The 21,340-nt window shown below is 40.4% G+C and overlaps 1 protein-coding gene across 1 annotated transcript; it reads right to left on the bottom strand.

Annotated features, from left to right (window-relative positions):
- Window positions 1-1,315: 1,315 nt before the first annotated feature.
- drd2a (dopamine receptor D2a) lies at window positions 1,316-19,568 on the bottom strand (the record flags this gene model as incomplete). The annotated part of the gene is made up of 7 exons (XM_083886702.1): window positions 19,275-19,568; window positions 11,525-11,634; window positions 7,939-8,075; window positions 5,996-6,204; window positions 3,349-3,435; window positions 2,658-3,045; window positions 1,316-1,512 (listed from the first exon to the last, which is right to left on the bottom strand). Exons 1-7 carry the CDS (start codon window positions 19,551-19,553, stop codon window positions 1,316-1,318), a joined length of 1,407 nt encoding a protein of 468 aa, XP_083742828.1. The 5' UTR covers window positions 19,554-19,568.
- Between the last annotated feature and the right edge of the window lie 1,772 nt (window positions 19,569-21,340).

The raw sequence follows: 21,340 nt of genomic DNA, 5'->3' as shown, positions 1-21,340 counted from the left end.
AAAAGTTCATTTAAATTATTCCTTAAGAGGTCTTCAAATATTATCAATGGATCCTTGTTCAGGGCGATGCCGACTATTATGATGGGATATTTTCAGGTTGAAATAAAAATAAATACATTTTAAATGTTGCTCAAAACAACAACAACAACACAAAGAGAGATGTACCGATACAAGTGTTCTTCCAGCATTGCCAAGTTTACCTGATAAGCAAAGGGTGCAAGGACGGAGCTGCTGCTGTTGACGCACACGTCCACACGATAATACCTGGAAGCTGCAAAAGTCCACATACAGGTCATTAGAGTGTGCCGCAGGACGACTGCACAGCAACAGTGCTCAGTTACTTCCAGTTCATTACTCAACTGCAGCCCAATCATGGAACAGGACAGCGAGGCTTGTAAATAATGACAAGCTGTTTATATTTTTATGTGTGTGTGTGGGTCGTGGGTGTCTGTACGCACAAAACGAAACACACCGATCTTCATGTGGCACGTCACAGTGTCTCATAACTTTATTTATTGGACATCTTTTGGGACTCTTTTTTTTGCTAAACATACATTTTCATGAGAAGTCAAGTCGAGGAGCAGTGTAGCATGCATCACATTTTTCATTGCAGGCATAATCACAGTTATTTTTGTTTAGAAAAAAAATATGTACAACAAATAATAGTAGTAGTAATAATAATAATATAAGATAATAACATATGATTTTCCCAATTTATAAAATTGCAAATATATGGATATTGGCATTGCCACATTATACAGCAAGTAAATAGTCTCTTAAACACACATTCCAATGAGTGAAAAGGTTTTTTTTAAGATAGAGAGCTCACATATCTGTTTTAACACTGCAATGAACACTGACTTTGATATCTATTAGATTTGCTGAATATTTCCATCGTCAAAACATAGAGCACACACACAATAAATAGCGTTTTTTTGCAACTTGTACGTGTGTGGTATACACAGATGGCTCCTCACTCGACAAAGCACAATAATGTTAGAGAACAATGAGAGGATTTTCTTTTCTCCATCAAACAAGTCATCGTTACAGACATTTTTCTTATTTTTACATTCAGCGTTTTTTTGAAGTCCACAAACAATGCACACGCACGGCCGCTCGTGTCTTTCCCTCAAGACACTGTCAGCTTTTCACTCGCGCAGTTCTACGGAGGAATCCGTAGCTTTTTTCCGTGTGTGGTGCATTTTTTTCCCTTATCAGGATGAGGTATTTGAAAGGAGAGACGTTTCTTTTCTTTCTTTTTTTTTTAAATTCATCACTCCTCCCTCTGTCTGGTGAGACCAAGTGATGTTGCAGTTTAGCAGTGCAAGATCTTGATGAACGCCTTCCTGAACTCGACGTTAAAGGTGGTGTATATGATGGGGTTTACGGCACTATTCACGTAACCCAGCCAAGTGAAAGCGTTATACATCTCAGCGGGAACCTTGCATTTCGTGCAGTGGGTGTTCAAGATATGTGTAATGAAGAACGGCAGCCAACATATGATGAAGACGCCTGGGGAAAGACATGGAAGTATTAGAAAACGAGAGAGAGAGAGAGAGAGAGAGAGAGAGAGAGAGGAAGGAAAGAGACAGATAAAAAAAACCTCTACATCAAACACACATTTATAATATGAGTTGGACTGTAAGGTCGTACGTATGGTTTCCTTTCGTTGCATCATATTTTCAAGTCATCTTTTTAATGTGATATAAGAAAAAAAAAAGGAGGAAACAATACAAGCTACAGCAGACAAGGAAGGCAGTAAAGGTTCTTTACGAACGCTTCAGTCCTCATGTGCAAAAATTGATAACATTACAACAGTTATGTGCTTGCTGAAATATTTTAACTTCACCCTTTAACACCGAGCGTATCGTAGACGATACGTCGGCACAAGCGCACAAATTATCGCAATTTCGCGATGGTTTGTGCTACCGGAAAAATTCCAGCAGTTTCTGAAAAGCTGAGAAGTTGCGTGTTAAAACCAACCATGTGTTTATTACGGTAATTTCACTCGCGCCGTTGCAGGAAGCTGGAGAATCAGCGTCTTTGTTACCAGAGAGGTGAGAGTCTTAAAAAAAACGCCTGTACATTACGTTTCCACTTTTTGGACATTGAGACAAAAACTCAAGAAAAAAATTATTTTAATTAAGTGTTATACTGTTCAAATTTAAATTTTAACACTCATTCTGGTGTTCATATGCAATTTCAGTGTTTTCTTTTTTTAAATAAAACGTTTTGTTTTTCTTCATTAATACACTATTTTAAGATGCAGTAAACCGTAAAAAACTGCCAGGTATTTTGGAATAAATAGCTTTCCTGACCCTTTTATTGTTAAAATACGCAAAAATTCGGAGGCTTAGGGGTTAAAAGATGTTTTTGACCCCTGAAATGTAACTCATCTGAAACTTTTGCACGTTTGACGCGTTTGAACAGAAAAAAGCACAAGGGGACACTGATCATATCAACAACGGTTCTGTTCAGTTCATGCAAATCAGGACAGTGTGACAGTGAACCAGCATGCTCACTAAACATGGAAATGGAACTCCACAGCCATTAATTGGATCATTTACACCTGTGATTTCACGACTGTGACCTGTGAAAATGGCTGCTGGAAGTCATTTACACTAATTGGGGAATTAAAAAATAATGAGCCAACTTACCGAGAACAATGGCTAACATCTGAGTGGCCTTCTTCTCCTTCTGCTGGGAGATCTTTCGCTTGTTCATAGTTTTCACAGAGGTCTGAGTCTTGCCGTTAGGTAAGGCCTGCGTCTGGAAGGCTTTGGCCACGACAGGTGCAGGATCCCTCAGAGCCTCTTTGGTCGGATCTCCGTTCTTTTCTGCCTTCTGGCTCTCGTCAGGTGGCGTGGGGGGCGTGGAGGTGGGGCTAGTGTTGGCCTTGTCAGGCATCAGTAGCTGATGACTGGTGGCCGGGATGTCTCCAAGAGCACACTGTGACTGCTTCCTCTGTTTCTGGCTACTGCCGCTGTTGTTCAGCTCATCGAGCTCCAGATCTTCCCCCTCATTGACGACGTCTTTGATGAAAATCTAAGGACGGGTTGGAAAAAAAAAAAAAAACATGAATGCAGATGGCCATTTTTCATTTAGCTTATCGTATTGAGTGGGTGGCATTTAAAGTAGTGGAAAATAAAAAAAGATAAATTATCAAATAGATAAATGTAGGCTTTTGGATTTGCTGTGCTCACAGAAGCAGAAAAATGCCCTTTCAGGCTATAAATCCTCTGAGAAATGGAGAAAACCTTCAAGGTGACACTTCACTACATCTTTTTTTACAAACAAAACAAATGTGTTTCCAACAATTAGACAGAGGTAGAAATAACGGGCACGTACCACTTTCTTCTTGTTGACAGGATAACTCCCGTTTGATTTAACAATCATGGTGCACAACCTCACATCCTCCGGATGAGTGCACTTATCCTGGAATGAGAAGCAGCTGTGTCAGGCATGCAGTGTAAAAGCACGACTGACAAAGGGCCTGTGAAAGCACTACAGGTCCTGCTGCATCATGGGTCGAATGAGACTACTTGGAGTTTGAGGGACTGAAAGGCAGCTTAACAAAAACTCTGATCTGCAGCTTCAACTGTAGCCGACAGAGACGTGAAAAAGGAACAGGAATCACTCAGGTTTTGTGCAGCTTGAGAAACACAAGCCCTCTCCCTCCAGGTTGGTGCGAGCAGTCAGTCAGCTGTGTTTTTAAACCCTTTAAAGGTCCCATATTATACCCTATTTCTCCAAGTTAAACTAGTTCCCTGGTGTCCTGATGAACATGTCTGTGACATGCTTTGGTCAAAATACCATAAGGATTAAGCACCACAGCAGTTCAATCACCCTGCCAAAACAGCCCTGTTCAGAACGCTCTGTTTAGTAGTATCTACTAGTAAAACAAAACTTAAGGGACAGGAAATGACATCAGCCACAGAGGCTACTGGGAGCTAACAGCAGTTAGCATTTGGAAAAGTGATCATTTGCAGGCTCTAGCAGGCACATTGTCGTCATATATATCATGTATCCACTGGACAGATAAATCCTCTGAGGCTGAAAGTTTGTGTAGGACTCTGTGCTGCACTGAGGATCCAAGAATAGACTTCCGGTTTTTCGGATACGGTTGCCCTCGCCAGCACTCTCGTGTGTTTTACGGACAAAGCGGAGCTCCGCGAGACAACAATTCCAGGAATTTCACGCATTGTGACGTTCCAGTGAGTGCGGAAGTCAACATAGCATGTTTTATCGCCTGTACTTAGACTGAGGAGGACCACAAAAACATGAGTGAGTCATCTTTTTTAACACTTTGGCGACTGATAGGACCTCCAGAGTCCCAAATATAAGGATTTAAATGATTAAAAAGTTGATTTTGCATAATATGGGACCTTTAACACCGGGCATATCACTGACGGCACATGTTGAAGAATTAGCATCTTTGTCACCAGAGAGGAGAGGACTTTTCCATTCTTTGGCCTGTTTTTACACATTGAGAGACTCAAAAAAATTATGTTTTATACTGTTCAAATTAGAAATTTAACATGTATATCTGTTCGTGTACAACCGCTGTGTTTTTCTAAATAAACTTGTTTGTGTTTCTTCATTTTAAATTGTTAAAACAGTATTTTAACATACAGTAACCCAGTAAGTTATTCTGGAAAAAATGGGCAAAATAACTTAGTTAAAGGACATTCTCTGGTCCTTTTATGGTTAAAAAAAAGTCCAGATGGACATTTTGAGGGTTAGGTGTTCAAGGGTTAATGGTATGTTGCAATGTTACTGCAACACATGGAGTGAAACAGTGACATTTTTGCTAAAGGTAGGTTCATTCATACCACCAGCTTTAACATAACTTCAGTCAGGGAGACTTTGCTTTATCTCCCTATCATACTCATATTTATGCACTTCTCATTTCCATCATCTCTTTCTCGTGTGCACACGTTCACTTCCTCGCTGTCATTTCTCAGGATGTCAATGGTGTGATCAGCTCCGTCCCGATAGCTCTGCATCCTGCCTGCGCCTCATTAGCCAATCACCTCATTGTTGTTGTTGTTGTTTTTTTGTTTAAGTTCTCTCCGTCTGCCTAAGTTGTCTGGCTCGGCCCAGCCTTCAGCTCAGCCCTTCACCACCGAAGCCTTTGCAGTCTCATCTGATCCATCATTCTTCATCCTTCGGCAGCCTCACCGGGTCACAAACCACCATCACCATTAGTGTCAGGACTTGAGGAGGTTTTGCTCAGAAGCAGATGCCCTCAGCTTCCCCCGTTATGTCCGAGCAAAGGCGATTTAAAGGCCTTCAACACATTACCGTGACTTATCTCTAATAAATTCATTTTATGTACGGTGTACAATATGTTGCTGTATAATAAGATTATGATCATTACACTGTAAAAGGCATATGCAAATCGCATTCACTGTGCATTATGATGAACTCCTCCCTTGACTTCATTCTACGAGCGCAGAGAGCACAGAGGAAAAGCCGTGCATTAACATGAGTGATGTAGTGTACCGCATGGAAAGCATTACTTCAGGCTTCCTGTGTGCGGAGCCCATTGGATTTTACTGTCTGTAAACCTCAATCAATCAAAAGGTCATTTGAGGGTCATCCCAGTTGACGTTGCGTGGTGACTTTTGACACCGAAATGTTTCAGTAAATGTAACATTAGCACAACACTTGGTTCCCCAGGATTGAACCGGTTAAAGGAGTGTTCCTACTTCATACACGTGAAACAAAAATACACTTAGAATGCCTCAGGTGCAAAACAACCTTCTCCTTTCAATCCTCTGCCTTGCATGTGCTCCCCCGCACCCCCCCCCCCCCCACACACACACAGAAAATACATTCCCATTTTTGCTGTAATGTACTATAATGCCCACCCTTACAAATGTGAATGACTGAATTACAATTTTCATAAATTAATTTTAATGATATGATTTTTTTCCTGAGGTTTTTCATAGTGCAAGCATGAAAAGGGAGTCATTTGACTAAAGTGGCTCACCTTCAGTGAAGTGGCTGCGTCAGGGTCAACAGCCTGGCAGAGACGCTGCTTGGGCTTGGTGTTTACACGTTTCCGGCGCTTCCTCAGGACCACATAAATTTGCACATAAACCAGCAGAGTGATGATGAAGGGAACGTAGAAGGACACAATGGAGGAGTAGACCACAAAAGCCGGATTGGCGATCACACAGAGAGACTCGTCGCGAGTCGCTGTGGAGACAAACACAAGGATGAATATAGACAGCGTGTTCTATCGCTTGTGTGTGTGTGTGTGTGTGTGTGTGTGTGTGTGTGTGTGTGTGTGTGTGTGTGTGTGTGTGTGTGTGTGTGTGTGTGTGTGTGTGTGTGTGTGCAGTTTTGTGTTAATCATGATTTTCCTGACTTTCAACAGTAAAATGAAGAACTTGGTTTGGCTTGAATCCCGCAGCCCTGTTTATTCTGAGCCAAATTCTCTGCACTTTCTTGCATCCGTCAAGAATGCAACACAGAGATTCTATCGTTTGCTAAATGTAGTCATCATATCTTCCTATATTTGTATCGTCTATATCTTGTATATCTTAATTGCTCGTTAATTCATGTTCTTTTAAAGCAAGCTGGTTTCTGACTAAATCTACACCACTGACTTTGTTGACACTCACACACACACACACACTTTGGTCCTGTGGACCAAATTAACATCCGAACTGAAAAACATTGGAGTTTTAGCCAGTGAAGTGGTAAATTAAAGGAGCAGCCCAATTATACACATCGCATTTCATTTAGTCATCAGGAGGAAAAGCTACCGCTAATTCCTAACGGGCAGTCAGCATTGACAAATTGGAGGTGTGGCCAGAAGTATTACGGGGGAAATGTAACGTTGACGTGGGGAACTTCTGTCCATTTCCTTCTGCAACTGCTCAGATACAGCGTTGTCTTACAAACTTCCTCCACTTTCTATAATCCACTTATGCAGTTTAAACGTTGGTGATATTGTAAACATATTGCATGCTACAGCACATTGATTAAAATCCACTGGATTTGCTTGCATGCTTACAAAGATCAGCTCTTTTTTTTCCCATGTTCCCATGTCCCATGTTATACCATATTTCTCCAAGTTAACCTAGTTCCCTGGTGTCCTAATGAACATGTCTGTGACATGCTTTGGTCAAAATACCATAAGGATGAAGCACCACAGCAGTTCAATCACTCTGACAAAACAGCCCTCTTCAGAACACTCTGTTTAGTACTATCTCTTTAGAAAACTACTACTACTGGGAGCTAACAGCAGTTAGCATTTGGAAAAGTGATCATTTGCAGGCTCTAGCAGGCACATTGCCGTCATATAGAACATGTCTCCACTGGACAGATAAATCCTCTGAGGCTGGAAGTTTGTGTAGAACTCTGTGCTGCACTGTGGAGCCAAGAATAGAACTTTTCACGGACTTCCTGTTTTCGGATGCCGTTGCCCTCGCCAGCACTCTCGTGTGTTTTACGGACAAAGTGGAGCCCCGCGAGACAACAATTCCAGGAATGAAGCACATTGTGATGTTCCAGTGAGCGTGGAAGTCAACATCGCATGTTTTATCTGTACTTAGACTGAGGAGGACCACAAAAACATGAGTGAGTCATCTTTTTTCACACTTTGGCACCTGATAGGGCCTCCAGAGTCCCAAATATAAGGATTTAAATGATTAAAAAGTTGATTTTGAATAATATGGAACCTTTAAAAAGCAACCAATCTGCATTAGAAAAAATGCAAATATGATAAAACTATTAACAAATGTGTAATTTTTAACATGTCCATTAATGATTTACAATGTTTAAGTATCTAAAAACTACATAGCGCAGTGGACGCACGGATGAATAATACAGTAGAACACTATTACTGCTCCACCACTTTAGTCCTAACCCCTGTGAAAGAAAAGCTTCAAAGATAGAGAGCAGCAGATGTGCACTCTCACTTACCTGTGTTATTAAGGCCAAACAACAGAGGACATGAAATAGCGAAAGACAGCACCCACACCACAGAGATCATTACTGTGACTCTCCTCCTGGAGCTGTAGCGAGTGTTGTACAGCATCGGCATTGCGACTGCGGTGTAACTGTAAGAGATCATGAGGGGAAATTGATTCATTACGATGAAAACAAGATTCAAGATTAAAGTAAGAAAAGAAATAAAATGTCTGATTCACCAGTCAGCTTAAATTTTATGTGGTAAACAGAGAAATCTTTCCTTTCATCTTGGATTCAGCTTAATGGCAGCCTTGCCCTTTGGAGGCAGCCATATAAGCTCTGAGCTGCCGTTTACATTAAGATGAGGTCAGTGTCTGTGAAAAAAAGACCTTATCATTTAACCTTGGTACACTGGTTGATCTCATTAGTGAGCTTGCTGTAATCACCAGGAAATGCTCCGCTTTTAACAGTGTCCCATACATTGATTTTCGTCCTAATTTGGTTTCAAAGACGTCAGAATCAAGCCAAGTGAGCAAAGGCTTCTTTTTTTTTTTTTTTTTAACAAGACGAATGTGAATGTGTGTCCTGATGAAAACACGGGAAGGGAAATCCAGTTAAAATCCAGGATAATTGCATTATTCCATGTATGCATGCAGCTTGTGTGACACACAATAACCAGCTTTACTGAGGAGCAAGAGCAAATATAATCCGCTTGCATGTGTATCATAATGTTGGGTTGAAAATTGAGCTTTTCTTTGCTATTAGACATGAAATTGAGCATGTTTTGTTGCGGTGTAAGCTTCTCACACACTCAGCTGTAAGATTACGTAGACGTCTGCGTGGCTCAACAATGATATGGCGTTTTCATGTGCAGATTTTTTAATTACGCCGCCTGCCACGTCCAGCACCGAGGCTTTAAATCTGTAATTCACATGTATTGAAACTATGACCCAGTGCAATCGTAAAAGAAACAGACCGCCTCTTCATGAAACACCGTTCTGCAAACAAAATAGCACACACAGAGATTTTTTTTTTAGGTTGTATATAACTTATCTCATATAAACACACACCTCCTACAAAAAAATTCACATCAGATATTTTTGACTTGCAAATTCTGAAACGTGAAGCTCAATATCTCGGCGCATATGATGATCACGCTCCGAACGTATTGCGCTAAAAAAAAAGAGTCTTCCAAAAGCAACTTTAAAAAAAAACCCATCTGCCTTTTTGGCAACGCCATTGGAGTTCTGCTAAATTGTATTTGGCACATTCACGTCGACCTCCTACACAAAAGCGGTCGTTCTCTTCGGTCCATTTTGTATTCTGCTCGGATTCGATTGGCCATTGTTGAAGGACACCTTAGTGCCAACTGTGTAGTCATCCTTTTTTTAAATTTTTTTTATCTTTTCTACAATAGAGTGATTGACAGACCAGCTGTCTAGCCTGAGGTGAGGGAAAATGACATGACTGATGTAGATGTGTACAAAAAAAAAAAGATGCCTGGTCACCTCCCAATCTGCTTAGTAAGTAAATGCAAAGTCAACACAGTCCATCATGATGCTGAACTTATGAGAGGAAATACACGAGTCTGTGTTTCTATACCTTAACAATGTAACGTGTTCACTTTCTGGAAAAGTCATTCTTCACACTGCCAAACTCTCATCAGCGATCAGTATTCACACAGGAACACAAGTCACTTATAATATCTAAATGTAAATTAGGATCCAATTCCTCCTCTCTGTCCATTTTTGTAGCGTATCACATTTGCATACAGTAAACATGAATCTACAGTGAGATTAAACTACTCCGCCCCTCCCACCTACGACAGATATTTGCATTCTAATTCAGCCTTTTTTTTATTTGGCTGTGTGGGAACATACTGAATATTTATTTATTTATTTATTTATTTATTTATTTATCATGCATAACAGGTTTGAGATAAAAAAACAAAAAGTGCGCCTGAGCAGAAAATCGTGTCAAATATGATACGCGTGACTACAAAAATGGAAAAATGTGGTGTGTGGTGTCCTTGTTATTCTTAAGAATTATCCACAAGTGCTGTATTCATCTAAGCTGTCGCTTCGCTTTCAATGTATTCTGACTGTCAGCTTTGCATGAGTGCGGTTCACAGTTTTAATATTGAAAGAACGACCTTCCTACGACCTCTACAGAGAAACTCTGCGGTGACACATTACACATTCATTGATTTTATTTTACAAAAAAGAATGAATGAATCCAGGATGATGAAGGTCTTTTAACAAGACACAAGTTGTCATGATGTAAAAAATATTAGCAAAAGTTCAAAAGGTTACTTTCAATATGAAAACGATGTTGTATTGTGTATAAGATCATTTAAAATGGAGTGATTCAAGAATCACTTTGCAGTGTGTGTGTGTGTATTTAAGGGACTTTTTAATGATATATGTCAAGCAGCAGTTGAATATTTTCCCTCCAGGTCTCAACTGATGACAACCTTTAATAATTACATTAAAGTTCTACATCACTACCGTACATTAAACTGAATGAGGTCAAAAAAATAAATAGAAATAAAGAATACCTTCTATTTTGATAATAAAGTCTCTCTTTGGGAACAGTATTTTATTGACTTTTATCCTGTACTGTACCTTTAATACACATGACACATTTGACTCTTGAATATACAATATTTAACTTGCATTTCCTATTCATTTCTTTTCTATTTGTACGTTTTACATATTCTACGTATTATATTGTTGCATCACAATGTACAAGAGTTATTTCCATCTCTAAAAACACTTAAAGGGTCATATTACACCCTATTTCTCTAAGTTAAACTAGTTCCCTGGTGTCCTAATGAACATATCTGTGACATGCTTTGGTCAAAATACCATAAGAATGAAGCACCACAGCAGCTCAATCACCCAAAACAGCCCTGTTCAAAACACTCAGTTTAAAAGTATCTCTTTAGGTCCACCTTAAATGTCCACCTTAAAAAAGGGACAGGAAATGACATCATCCACAGAGGTTACAGGGAGCTAACAGCAGTTAGCATTTGGAAAAGTGATCATTTGCAGGCTCTAGCAGGCACATTGCCGTCATATATAACATGTATCCACTGGACAGATAAATCCTCTGAGGCTGGAAGTTTGTGTAGAACTCTGTGCTGCACTGTGGAGCCAAGAATAGACTTCCGGTTTCCGGATACCGCTGCCCTCGCTAGCACTCTCACGTGACACAACAATTCCAGAAATTTAGCGCATTGTGACGTCCAAATGAGCGCGAAAGTCAACATCGCGAGTTTTATCTCCTATACTTAGACTTTTTTTCACATTTTGGGCGACTGATAGGTCCTCCAGAGTCCCAAATATAAAAGTTGATTTTGCATAAAATGTCCCCTTTAAGTGACGCAATTTAAGGAATCACCATTTATTACATTAAAAGAACATCTGGTATCCAATGAATGCGATGGTCATTGGTAAAGGTGTAAGGTAATGTGCGCTTTCACAGACGCTTATATACGTTAGCCTTCTGTTATTCACAGGGCAACGATTTCCAATGGGAGTCGATGCAGGAAGCATGACAGGCAGGGACGACACAATCTGTGAAGTGACAAACTCACCGATCAATGCTGATGGCACAGAGATTGAGGATGCTGGCTGTACACATCATTACATCCAGAGTGACAAAGATGTCACAGTGGATCTTGCTAAAGCGCCACTCTCCCACAACCTGGAGGAGGAAAAAAAAAACATAGACAATTGTCAGTTTTGCAGCGAGATTTGATAGAAAAAAAGAGAGAGAAAAAACTTGCCGGCTTATCTCTTTCCATTATTGTTCCCATGGCCATAAGAGAAACGAGGGAAATTAAAGCAAAACTGAACCATGGGCATTAACATAACTGTTGAGCAGAAAACGTACAATATACGATAAATACAACTGGTAAACAAGTGTTCGACGACGACCCTTTAGACCCTTTCACTGACAACAGAACAAATTAAAATACTCGAGATAATCACAACGCTAAACACCACCTGAGTGTTAGTGTGGTAATTATCTTCCGAGCGTGCGTCTCTACAGTCCCGCGTGGCTCTCTTGAACAGACGTGATCGGAAAAACTATTTGTATTAATAGCTGCTGCTGCTGCTGCTACTGTTGTTTGGTCAAACCCTGGCGATGAGACGACATCGTCTACGAAAAACCTCTGACGATTCTGAAACCTCCCGCCTCACCTGTCGCTGCACCTGACAGCTGACACGCTCCGAACGCTTCTCAGGCATCGCTCTGTGACTGATTCATCATCATCCCGTGACTGTGTCTTTATGAATTTAAGCACCACCTTTTAAAAAAAAAAACCAAAAAAAAACACCCATGTTTTCGTAGGTGTCGACAGTACCAGTGATTGCACACTGCTCTGACAGCCTAATGATCACCTTTCTCTCCCGCTGCAATCCCTCCGCTCATCTCCCCCTTTGTTTTGCATTTTTCCAACCTTTTGCTCCTCCTGACATGCGTCTCCTCCGTTCCTCACTCTGCACCGGCGTCGCGTTCTCTGCATCTTGCTCTTCTCCTTCGTAACAGTCGTTCAGCTTCTCCTTCGTGATCTTAATGTGTCAGTGTCCACGTTGATGCTCTCACTATAGCTCCACAAACATGCACCTTCACACCTTCAATCAATCCTGCAGCCCAAATCAAATTAAGGAGCCTCACAGCTGAAATCTATTCCAGGTCTATGTGTATCCACAACTGTTTTTGTAGACATTACGCCTCAGGCCCTGATATGGAAACAGATATATTCTAAAGAGATAATTATTATGTAATCTTGACTGTGAGATATACACAATTCTTTAATGTATTTCCTTTAGCCACAGCATATCATATCATTTAAGAATCTATCCTCATTACAATTTCATTTCCAGTGGTAAATTGTCGGGGAAATTGAAAGTGCAGTCGTGGGGGCGTCGGTTAGAACGGGTCATTTTAAATGTCACTTAAAATCCGATTGAAAAGAATAGGCGCACGCTCTGCTCTTTCATCTCAAGCGTTCAGCGTTCGGCTTTAAATGCGTTCACAGTGATAATGATGAACAAACTTTTAAAGTGCATACATTCATAAGAAAAAAAAAAACACTTTTGCAAACGGCACAACCGAAAGCAATTTAAGTATATACTGCAGCACACATTTCTGCTTATGCTACTGTAAATGTCAGCAACACAACACTTAATGTCATACGACAACATCTACTATGATTGTAAATAATCTGTATAAACAGACTGACATGAATACCATACTGACAATGGGGAATAACCACATTTAATAACCATATTTGACAAGGATTGATATTATCTACTTTCATTCACTTTGCGAACAAAGGACAAACTAGTGTCGAAAAAAACATGAAATTTGTACATTTGTACATGAAATTCCAACATCAAAAGTATTTTGGTTTCTTTTTAACCATGATTTATTTTCAAACAAACCTGAAGTCATGCACGATCTAAATCAGTCACACTTGGCTGAAAGCGAAGAACCGTGCTAATGAATGCTAATTTAGCATTTATGAGTAAAGGGCAGGTTGAACGTCCTGCGTTCATGCTGAGACTAAGCTCCCACTGAGGTTCACGCTGAACCTGATATATTGAATAAAATATCTTGTTTGTGTGTTGTTTCAATCTAGAAAAGAAGGTGTCTGTTTTTTGTTTTATTATATTTATTGTTTTTAATGAAAACGACAGTCATCCCTTCTCTTTATGTGCAAAAGCAAATTACATGAATATCAGTTCTGTCAAAAAACACAGTTGATACGTATGAATGCCCATTTTTGAGCGGTAATACCAAAATCCTGGCCTTTTTGTAGTGGGTATACGCCATATACCTGCGTATCACATAGAATTCACCACTGCTTGACTGAGCTTTTATATAAATCTCAGTCAAGCAGTGGTGTATAAATATATATGAAACTAACCAGGTGTTGTTGTGCTCTTCAATCTACTGGACCTCGATCACGATACAAACTGTGGGACGACTGTTCCTTTAAGGCCAAACTTAAACTTAGTTAATTAGTTTGGCTTTTATTACCTGGTAGCACAGTTACACATGTATATTTTCTGATTTTTTTATTGATTATACACTCCTACAAATAAGGGTTCCAAAAGGGTTCTTCTACAAGGGCTGAGGTTCTACCTGGAACCATTTGCTTCTGAAAAACCCTTTCCCCAAGAAAGGTTTTTTTTTCAAGGGTTCTTGGTAACACTAATGGTTCCAGTAAGAACCATTTTGATCCAGAGAACCCTTTTAAAACCCCTTTCCTGAAAAAAAGGGTTTTAAAACGGTTCTTGGTGGAACCCTCCAAAAGGAACCTTTATAAAAAGGTTCTACCTGGAGCCAGAAAGGGTTCTCCTTTAAAAGTCGAAGAACCTTATGTGGTTCTAATTAGCACTTTTATTTATAGGAGTGTACGCACAAGACACAAATAAACATTTATTGATTGATTGATTGATTGATTAGTTAATTAATTGATTAAAGACACAGTCTCCACAGTCACAGCACAGATCATAACTGTTATAAAGAATGACGTGAACCTCAGGAAATCAGAAACAAATACTCAATTCTACCAAGTAATTTCTTATTATCGCTTCTTTTTAGTGGCTGTTTGTCTGTGCTTCCACATTTGCACAATATGACCCACAGAGGCCGCCAGAGGCGAAGGTGGGGTGAAGTCTGCCATCTCTGATTGGAATTTTTTAGCGCAAACCTGTGTGTTTCCTTGTGAAACTTTTGCATTCTCTCAATGCAAAGTGAAGCAAATACTTAAGTTGCCATAACTTTGCACGTTTCCTTGGCATTCAGAGTCTGAGTGTGGGGCCGTGGAGGATTTTTTTTTGGGGGGAGCAAGTGGCCGGGCAGGGCTGCCTGAGGCACAGGAAGAGTCAGGGAGGGAATGAAGACAAAAGTTATTGAAGGAACACAAAACTATTTTGAAGGAACACAAAAGTTTGCTCTCGATATGTTCCCACCCTGACAATACGGAAGCTCCGTAGAATGTGCCCCTCTTTCCCTTAGCAAACAAATAAGTGAGCAAAACTAGGAACAACTGTATAAAATATAGATCCACTCTCATTGATCCTACATCAGCAGCCCTGAGAGAGTATACAGTTTCCCTTCAAAGGATCTCAATGCTGCACAACACATACGGTATATCAAATGATTCAAGGCTTGATGATTAACTACCAGAGGAGACGTATAGCTGGTTGCCTGGGTGTTATTGTTTTTTTTGTCATACAGTATGTTGCACTGTCTAAAACCTGAGGAAAACAACCCAGATTCATGTTACAATCTGGGAACGTGTGGTTTTAACAGACGAACCAGGTCGGTTTTAAAGAAACAGCTGCGCTGACAGATATTTCTTTATTTTTGACCAAATTACCCCCGCTGTCATCCATGAATCCACCCCCTTCCATCATGAAGTAAGCCCCCTCACTTTTGCGGATGTTGATGGTGAAATGGCTGCATAACACTGGTGGGTTTTTCCAAAGATAAACAGAGAGACACGAGGGGGAAGCCAACAAAGGCAAGAGAGCAGCTGACTACTGAACAAATGGCCTTGTTCTGTGTTTGTTTGCCACCGCTGATATAAATGGGACACTTTTGCTTTGTATTTCTAGCTTGTTAGTTGCTTTGTTTTGGTGTAGAGCAGTGATTCAGGGTAGATCCCAAGCTGTTTATTTCTGTAAAATTAGGATAACGATCCATATAGATGTGGATAAAACAACAACGTCATTTGCTATTTTTGTAGTCCTGCTTATTTTTTTGTTGTAGATTTACAGTTGTGTATATAATACCAGTTTAGGCGATTGCAGTGTTTCCCAATATCTGCATGTTTTTGACACCTGACTCAAATAAAGGGATAATCAGGCTTTTGCAACGCTCGATGACGATCAAGAGCAGACAGGAAAAAACTCAAAATGAGAATATCAAAAACAATGTTGGTAACACTTTAGATTAGGGAACATATATTCACCATTAACTAGGTGCTTACTAACATGCATATAAGTCGCATACTAGCCCTTTATTAGTAAATATTAAGCACGTATTAACACCTTATGTACACATTAAGAAATCAAAGTACGAGACTGTACCTAAAAAGGTACAAATGCTTTGTCGCTCCAGTTGTACCCTATCAGGGTACAAGCACTGTACCTTTAAAATTAGTACGTGCTTGTTTGTACCTCTAAAGAAACATTTCTGCACCCTGAGTGACAAAAATGTACCTTTATGTGCAGGTACAAAAATGTACTGATTGGTACACACTGAGAAAGGTACAGTGAATATGTGTTCCCTAAGTGTTACCAAAATATTATATAAAAGAAATGTATTCCACCCACTCAAATCTTTGATGCACATCTGCTAAACTTGCTAAATAACTTCTACATGAGATTTTATAATTCCGTTTTTTAGCACCGTACATCTGCGTGCTGTTGAGGCTCATTTGTAATCCTCACAAATAATATCCCTGCACTCGCTGTTCCTCTGAAAAGCAGAACACTGTCAGTTTAAAGCTTCTGTTGTTTGGTTTAGTAGAATTTGTTAGACTTTATTAGATGAATATATTATCTTCAAACACTATAGTCTATAGTCAATATATTTTGCTTATTGATTCTTATATATAGATCCGATACAAGCAGTTTTCTTGTAAAAACCAATGCTGCTGCTGTTGCCTCTGATTATTAATATTACAGAAACCAATTTGTATCTGCGAGTCAATATTAGGGTTCAGTTAAGGGAAGTGTTCCCTACGCGAGACATTCGTGCTTCTTCAAAAACGCCAGCCTTGAAACCAAACCATAAGAGACTCACTTCTCTGCTCTGATATTATTGACAAAGTTTTAAACTAGTTTTCAGCTCTGATTACAGTTCTCTCCACATGATTAAACATAGAAAGAAATGGTTGTGATCGCGAGGAGATTAAAAACAACGGTTATGTAATTTATTATAATCTGAAAGTAATAATTCTGCAAGATTCACGAATGACACGTTAATCACCAGCAGAAACAGGCTGAGACAATGACAGCCTATGGATTTATAAAGTGTAATCTGATCACGGCGATAATCATCGTGACTCATTCAGAGAAACTGGAGGTTTAGAGTCGCCGTAGTTTACTCTTTACCTCAGACAGCATGACCTCAAGTGTGAGGGTCAGAAATAACCCAAGGACCAAGAAGACAAACAGAAGTGATGAGAAAAGACATAACAGATCGAGCGCAGAGATAATTTTCTGTTTGTCTATCCGGCTCCCTATTGATTTGGCAGATTGGAGTCTCTGTTAGTCTCTGTTAGGTTACACTGGTCGACACGCAGCTCCTCACTTTCCAACGCAGGAGTGAATGTCCAATGATATTTCCCAGAATGATGAATAATTATTCATAAGCACAAGGCCCTTGACTGAAGACACTTGTCCCTGACACGGGCAAAAGCTGCTATTACAGCCCTTTAACCAATGCAGAGCTGATATTTACAATTCTGATGTGAACACATTACCCTTCACCCTCGTTTCACCTTGAGCTCTTTGACCTGCTGATAGCAGCGGCAGCTCACTCGACTGGAACCAGAGTTCACATGGATGTCTCTTGTTTTGCATAATAGACCTGAGCTGAATTATGTCTTGCAAATCTGCCATTTTGGTTTAGTATTTATAGATTTCAGAGCCTACGCTCTCATATTGTGTTGGGAAATTGCTTATGATAAATAAAAAAGAAACTGCTGTTGCACATCTGCATATTAATGTTATCTGTTTCAATGACACAAGATTAACACTGACATACAAAATGTCACAGGTATAGAAAGCAAACCTGCTGCACGAGGCACGTCAGCTTATCTATGATTCACCACATATGGAATATATAGTGTATATTCTTACAAACACATACACTACCGTTCAAAAGTTTGGGGTCACTTAGAAATGTCCTTATTTTTAGGAAAAGTGTATAGAGGCCCATTTCCAGCAACCATCTCTCCAGTGTTCTAATGGTACATTGTGTTTGCTAATCGTGTTAGAAGGCTATTGGATGATAAGAAAACCCTTGAAAACCCTTGTGCAATGATGTTAGCACAGCTGAAAACAGTTTTGCTGGTTCTTTGACGAAAGCAAAGTTTGAAGGGCAGAATTATTATTTTGAATAAAAATGATGTGCTGGGCACTAGGTTAACGACTGACCGGAAAAAGACACGCGTGACGTCATGTTTACGTGCCGTGACACCAGAGTCCAGGCACCGTTTACCAGTTTTGCTCCGTTAATTGCATTAGCTCCTTTTAGCGCCGGTTAGCGCGCCTACAGTTGAACTGCAGCGGTCTGTTTACTAAACGAAAAGAGCAGCGCTACAAATAACCAGTACTGCGTATGTGTGCCTCTGTTTTTAAAGTTTAGCGTTACTTTGGAGACTTAATTTTAACGATCCGGAGTCACATAAACATGACGCTGTTTTTTATTATTTTTTTGGTCGTCATGGGTTAACGTGCCCAGGACTAATAAAAAAATCATTATTTCTAATCTTGTCAATGTCTTGACTATATTTTCTATTCATTTTGCAACTCATTTGATGAATAAAAGTGTGACTTTTAATGGAAAACGCCAACAAATTGTATAGGTGACAAATAGGGATGGGAATTTCACACATTTTTAGAGTCGATTGTCCACGTGTCGAATTTTTTTTTTTTTTTTTTTACAGCAGCAATGCAGGGGTGTAAACTATTCTACACTGTACTACTTCATTTTAGGCTCAAAAACATGGCTGTAAAGTCCATTATTGACCATCAGAACAGCGATAATAAAAATAAGGAATAAAAAAAGTGTACTGCTGTGTGTCGCCACTCGCCAGATGGCTCAGGTTTTTGAACCTGCGCTCGTTAGGTGTCCACCAGAGTGAAGTACAGTGATCTTGACTGGGTGAGATGCCGTCTTCTTTTGTGTAGCGCTCGTGTTATGTCCCCCACCCCCGTCCTAAACTTAAGCGCAACCTCGCTCGCACTGCACGCACACACACACACACACACGCTTGGACGCACGCACAGCCACTCGAGAGAACGAGCCGGTGACGCGCGCATCATCATCAGAGAGCGCAAGGAGCCTGGGCAGCAGGATCACCTTTACGTGCGCAGCTTCTTTAACCTCCATGGTCGTGAACTTTACGCGTTTGTGACACTTCGCCTTTTTTTACTTTTCATTTTTTTGTCGAGGTGCGCACGTGTCGATTGTCGATCGATTTGTCGACAAAAAAAGTCCCATCCCTAGTGACAAACTTTTGAACAGTAGTGTATGTGAATAGTGTGTAGGTGGGTGGGTGTGTGTGTGTGTGTGCATCGTTGCTGTCCTACCTCCAAATAGACAACCCAGGGCATAACAAGCGTCGCTACCAGAAGGTCAGCGACCGCCAGGCTGACGATCAGGTAGTTGGTGGTGGTCTGCAGAGCCTTCTCTCTGGAAACAGCCATGCACACCAGCACGTTGCCAAAGACGATGACAAAGATGAGCAACGTAAGCAGCATGGCAAGGTAGTTGTACTGGTGCTTCTGCTCTCCATGTGTCTCGTTGAAGCTCCATGTTCCATTGTCATAGAAACTGTCGTTGTAGGCATACGGGGTAAGGACATCCATTAGCTGTGAATGACGAAGGCCAAGAGTGGGCCCTGTAAAACACACAGACAAAGAGAGATAGGACATTTGAGTATGTTAATAGGTGAATGTTCGCTGCTTGTAAATGTTAAGCCCACATTACGCTTCTACAACTGCGTAATGCGTTATCTAACTGCGTAACCACGGAGACCCCTCGAGCCTTCATAGCTCTCTGTCGTGGTGCCGGATACGCACTGCAGTTTCCTGCCCGATCAGTAGGGGTCACTGTGCAAGGTTTGTTGTGCTTCCAGCTACAGCGAGCAATGGCGTCTGAGAGAAAAAGAGAGTGTTGTTGTTGTTGTTGCAACTGAATAACATTGAAACACAGATACTTTTACGTTACAAAAATTAAGAAACGAAAGACTGAGAGATGTGTCTGAAGGTGGTATGTACGTCCACTAGATGTCCCGAGACTGATGACAGGCCAATTTAACAGTCTTATTGGACCGATGAGGGACATGGACGAAGAAACCCACTTCTGGAACTTCCAAATGTCGGCTGACAAATTTGATGAACTTCTACGCAGTGTGCTACCTCATATTAAAGGCTCCATATGTAAGAATGTGGCCAAAAACGGTTACTTCACCATAATTCAAAATACCTAGATCTTTTAGGGTTCGTTTTCTCCGCCATTGCAGCTCAGACTAACTGGCAACCCGTGGTTGCTCGGCAGCTGAGACTCTACTGACTGCAATGATTGGTAGACGGCGGTAGGTGGCGCCACATGCCAAAACATGATTTGCGGTCTGCAATTTTTTTTTTTTTTTAAATGTGAATATTTTGGCTGTAATGTTGTTGTTGGTGAGTTCAGTTTGTTATATGAACATTATTCCTGAGTCTCTGTGACATATTAGGAGGATTTTATGACCAGTTGCTTTAGATTTATTACATCATGCACCTTTAATCATCATGGCACCCACCGCATGCCCGTGGATGCCGCCCAGAGACTGGCTGACGACCAATCGCAGACCTTGCCGACAGACACTTAAAAAACATGCTCTCTGTAAAACAGTGCTCTTCGTAACTGACGTAGAGCACTTTACGTAGGAGTAAAAATTGGGCTGAATAAATTTAACTTAACTGCAGGTAGTATTTTGGTATAATCTGTATCCCTGTCATAACTGCTTCGCAGAAGCAATTTGTTTTTGTGGACACTGTTATACCCACTAATGAGTCTATATTTACTATAAAATACATAGTGTATAAAATATTGTAGAAGTAATCTACCATATTTGCCACTGATCAAACTTTGACTAAAGGTTGCTCGCAGTTTTTAATCGGAAACATTCAAAAGGCTCGTTTAGGGAACCAGAGCTGCTGGTAAATGGTGCATCGTGACAATGTTTGTATAAATTGATGTATTTCCCAATGCAATAGGAATCACAACAACAACAAAAAAAGAGGAAAGCACAGTTTCAGCATGTTGACAGGCGGGGTTTAAACGTGTTTTTCATTCTATTCTTTTGCGAGGAAGACACTGTTGTAAAAATGGGGATGAATCTCAGAGAAGAGGTTTTCTGGAAACTTTTCCTTTGTGTCGCAATATTGCATTCTTCTTGCACACAAACAATTCAGCCACACAACTCGCACAAGTTAAATGTTTACTGTGGCAGAACGTTTGAGTTGGAGCCTGGCATCTGGCTCGCAGGCATTCATATTTTTGCATTTTGAGTTTCTCATTATAACACTCAAACAGAATATATCAGAAACATTTCCATCCGTCCATCCATTTTCTACAGCTTCATCCTCCACATGAGGATCAGAGTGAA

This window comes from Microchirus variegatus, assembly GCF_963457635.1.
Source record: "Microchirus variegatus genome assembly, chromosome: 3".
NCBI lineage: Eukaryota > Metazoa > Chordata > Actinopteri > Pleuronectiformes > Soleidae > Microchirus > Microchirus variegatus.
Note: the sequence above shows the minus strand (reverse complement) of the source record. Positions and strands in the feature narration are given on the sequence as shown.